Raw genomic sequence first — 12867 nt, 5'->3', positions numbered from 1 at the left:
ATTGATTTATTTTTGAAGATCAAGTACAATATCTAAACAACTTATCATAATCTCCCAAATATTAAAAAAGTAATAAGTAGTTTGACTTTACTTTTTTGGGACTAATTTTTCAATATAATTATTATCTTTTCATCGTGAATGTTCAAATTTAAATATTATACCATGAAGTATGTATGCTTTGTTAAATCGTTTTAACTCTTAACATTATAGTCATTAATTATTTTAATAATATTTTAAAACTCTTTTCAAGACTCATTTCACCTTGGTCAAGGATTTCATTATTAATACTATTTGAGAATAGATAAAATATATATTTTTAATTCACCTAAGGTGATAAATCATCTATTAATCACTCAAATTTATAAAATTTATGTTATACTCAATATCTGCATGTTTTCTATCGTTGATTAGAACAACATGTGGTTAAGATCAAAGCATAACACTCTCTATATAAGATAACTTAATAATATCATGTCTAAGGATAACTTATATAACTATCACGAGAGTTTTTTCATATATATATATATATATGATCTCTTCATATAGAATTTTTTTATTGGTCAATTCAATGTACATGTCATATAACAAACACCTGCATATTAGTTTCAAATATCTCTCATAGCTTAGTCTATAAAAGCAGCTGCTTCCTTTCATAAAGAAATGAACATAATATATACTGATATCAACAACTTTAATTGATATCTAATTTTAATAGAATATGAACTACAAACATTTAGGAACAATGTTTTGATGCAAAATGAATCTCGTAGTTATATCAACTTTATAATTTTCTTTACAGGGTATTTTTATCTCATAGACCTTATCTTTATTCTGGATTCATTAATTAAATATAAATTAATATTAAAGATAAAGATAAATAAAAATTTTGTTAATAGTAAATAGATAAAATAAAACTTCTGTTAATACTAAATATATTCTATAGTAATAAAATCAATAATACATATAACCGTAATTAGCTACCTAACATGTTCATTGACAAGCTCTACATCAAACATTTTAGTGCCAGCAAATGTGTGACCATATAAAGATAAAGAAAAAACTAACGGCCAGAATGCATATTTTATTAGTTTGGTTGTGTTTTTTTTTTTTATTATTATTATTATTTGGTTTTTTTTTTTTTTTTGGTTAAAGGTATATGAATAAAAAAAAACTGTAACTATGCCTGGGCAATGGCGAGACAAGTAATTTTGGTTACACCACAATCATATAATTAAAACGTGTGTAACATTGTAGCTAAAATATTGTTTGTTAAAATTTAAATTTTTTTATTTAAAAATAATATATTTTAATGTTTTTAAATTATTTTTATATGTTGCAGTTAAAAATAAATTTTAAAAAATCAAAAAAATATTTTTTTAATGATACCATTGTTTTACACATGTACCAATGTAGCATATTAATCTAATATCTAGTTAATTTAGAGTTTGAAATGATTAGGGTTAAAAAGGATATAAAAAAAATATTAATTATTTTGATCAAAAGCTTAGATTAATCTTATTAACTTGAATATGTACTATTAATACATTGACTTTTTTCAATAAAAACAACTTATTTCGGTTATTTTTTAAAAAAAATTATTTTAAAATTCACTCAAATTGATTTTCTTGAACCCATAGCACAAACCTTGCTCCAAGTCGTTCTCGGCAAGGTTTTTTTGTGGCTTGTATAATTTTGTTTTATTATATAACTAGAGAAGGGAAAAAAAAATTAATCTACTTCTGTTCTCGTTGTTCGTGACCAGCCTAATTTATAATCCCATTTGCACAGTATATATGATATTATCCGTTGTAAGAAATTACTTTATAACTAATTACTGTAATATCTGATACTAAAATGACCCTCTTTGCTCTGCTCGTTACTAACAAATCAATTTGATTAGTATTAAACCCAACTATCTATAATTAAAAAATAATCCAATAAATATTAATATGAATATATGAGTTTTTTTTTAGATGATAATCGGTATTCACGTGTATCAGGTTTATTTATTATTTATTGGATAAGAAAGTCAACTATTTATACTCTATATTTATAACTCAAGCACTATTTATTATTTAATATAACATAAAAATAATACACACACACACACTTAGAATTTCATTACGTGAAGACATAATGTTTGCTGTGACGTATATATTCTGTACACCTGTTTTATACATACATACATACATACATACATATATATATATATATATATATATATATATATATATATATATATAATGAAATTGATCCAAATTATATTTGTTCTTCAAAAGAAAATATCAAAATCGTCCTCACGAATCTAAATGGAGGGCATATTGGTCATTTCAACAGATAAATTCTCATGATTTTTTATTTACACGCTCAGACTTTGGCGCGTGGTCACACTATCTTAAGCCATCCCTAGCAACCATGCCGTCTTCTACTAGTAATGCTGCTCTACAGTACCTCCCATTTTCCTCTCTTGCCAACTAACCGCCTTCACCAAAAGCATCTAACCAACCATGACGTGGCAAGTTTCTATTCTAAGAACAATTACAATTAGGCTACAATAGTACCTTTTAGACCTCACAACAGCAGAACTATTTTGTCATATTGAACCTCCTACTATGAAAATGTGCAATTACATCCTTGAATTTGATTTATTTTTTATCAAGCTAGTCTTGACTACACGTTGTGTATCTTCCACTTGGACAGTAAAAATTATTAAAAAAAACCATTTCAATAAAAAAAAAATACAAAAAATGCTGAATACAGTTTCGATAATACTTTATATTAATTTACTTGCACAAACATAGATGTTAAAATCTAAATTTGTGATTATTTGATTATTAAATTTTAATATCATATTAAATAATTATATTATTTTTTAAATAATTTAATGAAGTTTAAAAAATAATTTTACATTAACTTATTAACAAATAATGGTATAATAAAAGCATTATTTTATTATCAAAGTTTTTGTTATGAAATATGTAATTATATATATTGAATGTCCATTAGAATCTCTTATATTTCATGAGTCTCGGGTTTTTGTCTTTTAGTTTTTCATGACACTTGAATTTTTTAGTGTCCTTTAATGTTCTCATTATCTTCTCTTATAAATAGATTACTTGTCTTGTATTTCGAGTATTGAAAAATATATAAGAAAAGATATGAATTTCTCTTTTAAGTTTTATTTTAAATTTGTATGTTCTTACTTATTTTTTATTTTTTCACACATTATTTTCACGATCACTTTAATTAATTTATATTGAAATTTTGGCATGCATGAACTCCTATGTTATGTGGCTTGTATGAATTTCAATATTTTTTTTTTCTTTTCATTATTGTTCATTCTTTATGAAATATATTTGGTTTTGTAACTTATTTTGACAAATTTTATTTCCTTTTTATTCATCAAGATTTAAAATTTATAAAGAACTAATATTGTAAGTTCCTAAAGAATTAAATAAATTAAATATAACTCTTGAAGAACTAGTATTTCTAACTGATTTTTTCTTTTATATTCATGATTATATTTAATAAGTTATTTTTTTTTATGTAGGTAATGTCGAATATGATGAAACCTGAATTTATCGTTTTGATATATCTAGAAATAATTATTTGTCATGGATCCTTGATGCTAAGATTCATCTGGAAGCTATGAATTCTTGAGAGACCATCAAAGAAGAAAATAACACTTCCTTGCAAGATCATGCAAAAGCAATGATTTTCATTCGCCACCATCTCCATGAAGGATTAAAAGTTGAATATCTCATAATAAAAGATCATCTTGTTATGTGGCAAAATCTAAATGAAAGATATGACCACCAAAAGTTTATCATATTTCCTTAGGCTCATTATGATTGGTTGCACTTGAGGTTGCAAAATTTTAAATTGATTAATAAATATAATTTTATTTTAAAAAAATTACCTCACAGTTGAAATTATACGGTGAAAATATCATAGAAGACCAAATGTTAGAGAAGATAGAATGTGCTTTTCATGTCTCAAATATCATCTTGTAGCAACAATATAAAGAATGTAATTTCAAGAGGTACTCGGAACTAATTTCATGTTTTCTTGTGGCTAAACAAAATAATAAGCTTTTGATGAAAAATCATCAATCTCACCCCGCTGGTTCTAAACCATTCCCTGAAGTGAATGAAACCTTTGTCCAAAAGACAAGAAAGAACTAAGGGTATAGATATAGAAAAGAAATAAATGGGAAATGAGAAGTGATAATCCTTCAAAAAACAACCCACCATATCATTAAAATTGGAGACATAAAGAACCAAAATAAGAAAAATGCAAGAATTTGCATAAACCTGACACATAAGTGTCATAGATGTGATATGCATGGTCAATGATCTTACACGATCGCTAGAAAAGAATGAAGAAATTATTGATCCAGAAGTACTGTATCTTAATGTTATTAAAGCACTCGTGTATCTTGCAAATTGCACAAGATCGGATATAGCTTTCATAGTCAATTTATTGGTAAGACATAATTCCACTCACAAAAAAACAAATATTGGAATAACCCTGAAAGGTAGTTCAACTGGTTAAGCCTTTTGTTTGCTCCTCAATGGTCACGATTTTAAGTCCTCTTAGGGCTATTAAAGGCTTATATGATCATTAACTTCAGGCCCATGGAATTAGTTGAGGTACGTGCAAGTTGGTCTGGACACTCATGTTAATTAAAAAAAAAAGATATTGGAATGAAGTCAAACATATACTTTGCTATCTCTGTGGAACAACTAAAATGAAATTATTTTATAGCGGATCAAATTCATAATTGATTGGATATGAAGATACATATTATCTCTTTGATCCCTTTAAAAAGAGATCGCAAACAAGTTATTTATTTACATAAAGAGGTATTGTAATTTCTTGGAGACTTGTCAAATAGATATTAGTGGCTGCTTCATCAAATCATTCAGAAATTATTGCAATCCAAGAAGCAAATCAAGAATGTATATAGTTAAAGTCAATTATTCAGCATATAAAAAGAAAAATGTGGATTGTCAACCATTAAAGATAGTCACACAATATTGTTTAAAGATAATGTTGTTTATATCACTCAACTTAGAGGATGATATATTAAAGGATACAAAACAAGACATATCTTACCAAAATTCTTTTATACTCACGAGCTTCATCAGAAAAAAAAAAAAAACATTAATATCAAGCAAATCAAGTCAAGTGATAATTTTACAGACTTATTTATAAAACCTTTACCAGCCTTAACTTTCAAGAAGCATGTCCATAATATTAGAATGTGTGATTTTAAAGATTTAACATAAAACATGTACTTTTAAGGTGAAGTCAATACAAATTGTACTCTTTTTTCTTCACTTAAGTTTTTTTCCCTTTGAGTTTTACTTTGCAAGGTTTTAATAAGGCAATATGGTATTTTTATGAATCATGAATTATTCAAATATGGATCTTGAAGTATCTATATAAATTTTTTTATTAAATTCTGAAGTATTTAGAAATCACGTAAGAATGTTATACTCTTTCTCCTTCACTTAGGTTTTTTTTCTATTGGGTTTTTCTTTGCAAGATTTTAATGAGACATATTTTTAGTACATGGTTATTCAAGGAAAGTGTTATAAAATCTGTAATTATATGTATTGAATGCCTATTAGAATCTCTTAGATTTCATAACTCTTGAGTTTAGTCTCTTAGTTTTCCATAACATTTGAATTTCCTTGTGTCCTTTAATGTTCTCATTATTTTTTTTCTATAAATAGACCACTTGTCTTTTATTATGAGTATTGAAAAATATATAAGGAAACATATGAATTTCTTTTTTAAAATTTTATTATGAATATGCATATTCTTTTTTATTCTTTATTTTTTAACAATTTTATATTTTTTTAAAAATGCATCTTGTATTTAAAAAATTCACACAATAAACTATGTAAGTATTTTTTTATTTAATTGAGAAAATATACCTTTGATTTTAAAGCAAATCATTATTTTTTTAAATTATGTTTTGCCTTTTTTTAAAAAAAAATAAACCAAATCTTAATCTAGAATTATTTTCAAAATAAAATAGATTATAAACTATTAAATTAAAAATAAAAACCCAAGAAGGAAAGTGATTTACAAACAAGCTAACATCCATCTGGTTTATCTAATTTAAATAATTTTATCATTAACCTTAATATTCAATGAATTATAAAAGAAATAACTCATGAAATAACATTATCTTAAAACCTGGACTAGCCCAATATGTTAATTTGATATCCGATCAATTCTAGATGTGGACTAGTTTGGATTAAAAAAAAATTAAAAATATGACTAACTCGATTTTAAAAATTAAAATTGACTCGATGACTCTATCAATTCAAACATGATATGTTAAAACTTAATTATTAATTAGATTTATATATATATATATATATTATATATATATATATCAAAATAGTATCTTTTAAATCAAAATAAATAACTCAACTCTCTCAACTCCTAACCAGAGCTTGTCCCGTATTGATCGAGTTAAGTTTCAAATCCATGTGAAATAGTGTGCGCTAGGCAAAATTTTGATGAAATGGCGTCCAAATCATAGAATATTAATCTTTAATGATTTGTGCTCTTTTTGTATCGTGCAAGATAATATATAGTACAAGGATGAGAAAAGTCGTGAGGTGGAGGAATCTAAAGTCTAAACTTAAAGCCAGATGTCAACTAGACGAAGAGAGTAAAGTTATAAACAGAAACCGCGAGTTGAGATATCATTCTTGTCCTTGTAAACGGACCAGAAATAGAGACCCCTATCTTTCTCTTGATGAAATACACAATTAATCCCTTATTTTGAGAATCTTATCATATTTATCCCTATATTTGTGGTTTAATCATTATTCCCCTTAGTTTTTATTTTTTTGGGTCATTTCTACCCCTATATTTTCTGTTCTTCGGTTTAATTATATATATATGAATAAGAATTGTAAGTACAAGGGTTAATAGTAAATAAATCAAAAGTATAAGAGTAAATATGACCAAATTTTAAACACAGAGACCAAACAAATATATTTCATCCATCTTTCTCTCTATAAAGAAAGAACTAAACCCGTAAAAATATTTCAGTTCTCCTCTACCAAGAAGTTAAATCTTTCTCCTCCATGAACACCTAGCTTTCTCGAGGCAAGTACGTCTCCCTCCCTCCCCCTATCTTTCTAGCTTTATCTCTCGATATATATACATGTATATTATTATATATATACATCATGCTGCTGCTGCTGCTGCAGTTTATGTTGTGTTTTCTTAAGTGGGTATATATACAAGGTCACGTTTTGTTTACTTTTAATCTATAACTTGTGAATCGCTGCGTCCATTTCTGCTTTCAGCCTGCCTATTGCTCTCTCTCTCTCTCTCTCTCTCTCTCTCTCTGTATATCAAACCTGGGTCTTGACGGGTTTTGTGTTTTATCAATGGAGGTATAGTAAAATTTTTATCTTGAATGTTGTCGGTTTGGTTGTTGTTACTTTTAATTGCTTTCTTTAACATAGAGTATCTAGTTTTGGATTTAATATTTTTAGTCTTTTTGGGTTTTGTTAACGGTTTCTTGTAGTATTATGAAGTAGAAGAAAGAGAAGAATTTTGTTGGGGGGTCATTTTGGAGTTCTTGTTTTTGTTGGTAGTAAATATTTTTGTCTCTCTTGTGCCTTTTGGCTGTGTATAAGTATGTTTAAGCTTTGAGTTTTTGTTGTGTGTTGGGGTTTGGGTTTGCTTTGCTTTGAGTTCTTGTTGTGTGTTGGTATATGCGTAATGGGTTCTTTTCATTGTATTTTTGGCTATGTAAAGTTCGAGTCTTTTTGATACTGGTCTTGGCTTGGAAAACTGTGCATGTATTTTTTTTTTTTTGGGGTTTGGTGATTTTCTGTAAAACTGTGCTTATGATTATTTTTTTTTTGCATTTGCAGCTTATTAAATTTCCTTAGGAGCTTTTTTTTTATTTGTTTTATACTACTTTAATTGGAAAAAAATATTTTTCTTAATTTTGATAAGTAAATAATTAAATAAATTACTGTTTTGCATGTCTTTTGACTGATATGGAAAATAATTTAATTCTAGCTGAAAGCATGGATATTTTTAAATTCCTTGGAACCTGTTAAAAAAAAAAAGCTGAAATTTTTTGTTTGATTAGAGCACAAGGATAGATGTTTGAGCAAATTAAAAAAAATTGTTTTGTTTTCATTTCTTTTGTTTATATTTTGGTTGGAAAACATGATCAGTGATATAGGAGTAGCTGTTATCTTCATAGTATTCATCAATCATCAAGCCTAAGTTTTTTTTTTGCTTACAATGCAAGACACCTTTGTTCCTTTTATTTTTGTTCCTTTTATATTTTAATTAATCATCTTTGTTTTTTTGAACTACTTTTGCAGATGGATGTTATCAAAGGGAATTCTGAGTGGAATTGCATTGAAGATGAATCTGCTGCGCAATTGCTTTCTCCAGGTATTTGTGAGGCCTACAGAGATCCTGAGCTGCTTCCTCGCATTGGAGATGAGTATCAAGTTCAAATTCCAGCTCTTATGACAGAATGTGTCTACGGGTTGCTTGTAGAAAGTCCAACTGATGCAATAATCTCGTCTGCTACTTACCATGATTTTTTGGTTGGATTGCCTGTATCATTAATGTGGGTCAGTGAGGAAGTCGAGAGCATTAAACATGAACCACGAGATTATCCCTGTGGTTTGACTGACACTTCCGATATAAATAAGTCTGTAAAACCTGAAAGCATTAGAGAGGCAAATATAGTTCCAGAAGTTGACTTGAAAGCTAAGGTTGAGCTTATGGATGTTACTGTGAATGATGGCATTGAAGAAGGAGAATCTGTGAAGTTATGTCTTCAGCCACAAATAAGTAATGAAATGCTTTGTGAACTCGGTGGCAAACATTACTGCTTGGTTCCTGGTTCTGTGGGCAACCCTTGGAGTGATTCAGAGGAGGACAGTTTTCTTCTTGGTTTATATATTTTTGGAAAAAATCTTGTTCAAGTGAAGAACTTTGTTGAGAGCAAGACGATGGGTGACATACTCTCATTTTATTACGGGAAATTTTATAAGTCTGACAGATACCATAAATGGTCAGAATGCCGTAAAATAAGAAGCAGAAAATGTGTTTATGGGCATAGGATTTTTACAGGATCAAGGCAACATGAAATGTTATCTCGTTTGCTTCCACAATTGTCAGAGGAATGCAAAAATATTTTGCTTGAGGTATTTTATGAAGTATTTCTAGATGCAGCACAATCTTAAATGCCAAGATTCACCAAATGAGTGAACTCATGGACGACCGTGCACAAAAAAAAAACACATGGATGACTATGCACAAAAGACAAACACGTGCTCACATATCTGAAAGTCACAATGTATATTCTGAATTACTTAATTGCTTTCAAGAAATATGTTTTAAGCACCTTTTTTGAACTATTTGCCAAATTATTGTGTGAGCAGAATTAAACATTGCATTATTTGTACAAAATATGAGAATGTTCAACTTTCAATACTACATACAGGATAGATGTTTATACTTTCTCCATGAATTGACAGATGGAGCTGGTATAAATTCTTTACGTGATATGCTACTGCATTATTTAGCTGATGTTATAACATAATTGAAACAAGCCATTTTGCTAATGATTTGTGATTGGTTGTGTGAAAGCCTACAAATGCAGTTAATCTTTTTTCCACTGAGGATGGCTGTTAGATGACAGTACAAAAAGGGTGGTGTGAACATTGATTTGAGATGCAAACTTCTTTGTTTCTCTGCTGATAGGCGCGTCCTATGTTTGTGGCTCTTATATTTTGAAAAGAAAATTTTGCAGTGCTTGGCTGTTTCTCTTCGATCTTATCTAGTTCATCGCAAGTCCATAACATCCTATTTGAATAATAGTTTCATCATTTGGCAGGCTGCTAAGGCATTTGGTGAGGGAAAAATGTTGCTGGAAGAATATGTGTTCACTTTAAAGGTGATGGTCGGATTGCATGCCCTAGTAGAAGCTGTGGGAATTGGTAAAGGGAAGCAAGACCTCACAGGCATTACCACGGAGCCCCTGAAGTCCAATCAAGTTGCTCCTGTCCGTCCAGAAATACCAATTGGAAAAGCATGCTTGACCCTTACACCTGTTGAAATTATCAACTACCTAACTGGTGGCTACCGCTTAAGCAAAGCCCGGTCAAATGATCTGTTCTGGGAAGCTGTTTGGCCTCTATTACTTGCAAGAGGTTGGCATTCTGAGCAGCCTAATGATCATGGTTTTGCTGCTGCCTCCAGGCATTCTCTGGTCTTTCTGATCCCTGGCATCGAGAAGTTTTCAAGAAGGAAACTAGTGAAAGGAGACCACTATTTTGATTCTGTCAGTGATGTCCTGAATAAAGTTGCTTTGGATCCAACGCTTCTTGACCTTGACATTGGAGAAGATAAGGGTGATGGTAGCAAGGAAGAAACTGCATGGAGCAATAAGACAAATTTGAACCAGGGAAATTTTCCTGGTCAACAACGCCATTGTTACCTCAAACCTAGAACTCCAAGCCGCACTTCAAATGCCATGATGTTTACCGTTGTTGATACAAGTCTTGCCACTGGGGAAACAAAAAAGGTGAGGGAACTGAGGAGTTTACCCGTTGGACTGATGAGCATATGCACCTCCAGAAGTGATTCTGAAGATAGTGAATCTGATTCTTTGAAGGAGCCAGCTGGTGAACCTGATTCTTCTGAGAACCTGTGTTCTGATATGAATGGGACTACCATGACAAAATCCACAAAGAATGATTTGGACAAGGGAGTATTTTCTGACAGGGAAGATGCTGAAGATGATGCTTTAAAGCAGAGTTTCCTTATAAATGGTTCAGGTTTTGCCAAGGTTCCTGAAAAAATTCCGGAGTACCAGAAAGCTGATAAGTGTGATAGGATGCAGACAAGAAAGCGTATCAAGCGTCAAGCAACCCAGAGAGGCATTCTTTGTGACAGAAAACGTCAACAGAGATTAATTGCTTGTGACCAGACAAAGACAAGCTGTGGCACAATTGATAGACATGGATCAAAACAAGATGAGCCTGTTTGTGCTGGAGAAGGCGATATCAGAGAGGATTTTCTCTTTCGAGTGGATCCACCCATGGAGAGGTTATCAGCTACAATTTCTTCTAGAGGCAGTCCAAATATTAGTAATGAATGCACTCTCAGCAGTAATTCTTCTGGTGATGACCATCCTCATGAGAAACTTCAAACTCGGGCATTGATAGACCTTAACATGCCTGTACCTCATGATGCCGAAACGGAACCTTTAATGATGGGAGTGACAGAGGTAAAAGATGATAAAGCAAGCAGGCGAACGAAGGATTTTGGGATGCTAAAAATCTCCACATCAGTATGTGACTCTACTCCTCAGCAGTCACCTAATATGAACTTGCGAAGACACAGCACAAGAAACCGACCGCTGACCACTAAAGCTTTAGAGGCTCTCGCTTGTGGCTTTTTAAGCATAAAGCAGAAGCGGAAGAGCAGAGATGTTTTTTCTCTAGATAACCAGATGTCGAGGCCTTCACGATGTGCTCGTAGTAAGATGAGAATCACTGAAAACTTCCAGGTTGATATGACAGATTTTGAAGGAGATGAAAGAAGAAATGGTGGTTGCAAGAGTAATGGTGACATGGTTAGTGAGGTTCAGATTTAAATCATGGGTAGTGTTGCAACCTTTGGCTTCTTGAGATTTGCCAATTTGTAGCATAGGAATGAGACCTTAAGACTCTGGACGTCTCAGCTCTTCGCAGCTGCTGAAGTACTCAAGACTTCAATGGAGCGCTCCTTGTTCTTGCTTCAAACTACAACATGCATGATCAGAATAGAACTATATACTTTCCTAGACAATGTTTACTTGACAATGGACAGAGAACCCTGCGAAATGTCTAGCATCAGACAACGAGACGGAGAAAAGGTTACTTGACAGTACATTTGACAGTACAGATACTTCTTGATTCCCATCTCACCTTTGCTTGATCGAGCCACCCATTCCCCCTTGATCCAAGCTTGGATCAAAGTCAATTGTAGCCTTAAAAGCCATGCATATGACCGAAGCTTGACTGCTGTTTTACTTCTTGAAAATGTTTTTTGAGTTTTATTTCATTAGGAAAGCGGGTATGAATGGAAGTGTGGGTAATAAATATATTTTGTGTTTTGAAATGTTTTTTTAGTTAAAGTTTTCAAGAAACAACCTTTTGTCATTGGGCTAATCCTTTATAAATTTTGTCATCTTCAAAATCTTGACTAAAAAAAAAAACAAAAAGAAAAAAAAAGAGAAATATTTTGTAGTCAACATAACAAAAAATAAAATAAAAATAAAAATGATATAAATGTTTGATATAATGTATGCAAATTGATTTAAATTATTCTTTTAATTTTTATTATAAAGGATTAATTTTTAACTAAATTTGTGTCAAATTTTACTTTACTAAAATATATGAAAACTTTCAATTTTAACATCTTAATTTTAACTTCAATCTTTTAAGAAATTGCTTACAGTAATTTTTTTTTCCTTTTCTTTTTCTGCCAAATACATATTTAACTTTGATTATATTTCATCATTATTTATAGAAATGGCTTTTGATTATGATTAAAGGTAAAGCTTATTTTCCATTATCATATACTAAATGTTTTATTTTAGATAGTTATTAGTTAATCGTGTTACGCCAAGGGTAGGATTCAAAATTAAATATAAACTAAAAGAGGAGGAAGTTTTATTGTACCCCTTCTTAAAAAGCACTATTCATTTAAATAGTGCTATATTTTTTTTTTTCTCTTTTTTTTATTGATTTTCAATTATTTTTTTAATTTTATTATTTAATATTAAATTTGTTTTTTTTATTGAAC

The 12867-nt window shown here is 30.1% G+C and overlaps 1 protein-coding gene across 3 annotated transcripts; it reads left to right on the top strand.

Annotated features, from left to right (window-relative positions):
• The first annotated feature begins 7017 nt into the window (after positions 1-7017).
• Positions 7018-12190, top strand: LOC118039442 (uncharacterized). 3 transcript variants are annotated; one of them, XM_035046142.2, is made up of 3 exons: positions 7018-7137; positions 8382-9218; positions 9911-12190. In XM_035046142.2, exons 2-3 carry the CDS (start codon positions 8382-8384, stop codon positions 11672-11674), a joined length of 2601 nt encoding a protein of 866 aa, XP_034902033.1. In that variant the 5' UTR covers positions 7018-7137; the 3' UTR covers positions 11675-12190. The 3 variants fall into 3 exon arrangements, with proteins under 3 accessions (XP_034902033.1, XP_034902032.1, XP_034902031.1); XM_035046141.2 differs by having other exon boundaries at positions 7031-7141; XM_035046140.2 differs by lacking the exon at positions 7018-7137 and adding an exon at positions 7178-7430.
• Positions 12191-12867: the final 677 nt, after the last annotated feature.

This window comes from Populus alba, chromosome 8, assembly GCF_005239225.2.
Source record: "Populus alba chromosome 8, ASM523922v2, whole genome shotgun sequence".
NCBI classification, from domain to species: domain Eukaryota; kingdom Viridiplantae; phylum Streptophyta; class Magnoliopsida; order Malpighiales; family Salicaceae; genus Populus; species Populus alba.
Note: the sequence above shows the minus strand (reverse complement) of the source record. Positions and strands in the feature narration are given on the sequence as shown.

What these genes read in the sequence shown, in the direction of transcription:
- LOC118039442 (XM_035046140.2), top strand. An exon ending in GCAAAAATATTTTGCTTGAG is followed by an intron (nt 9,219 to 9,910) that starts GTATTTTATGAA and finishes ATCATTTGGCAG; the next exon opens with GCTGCTAAGGCATTTGGTGA.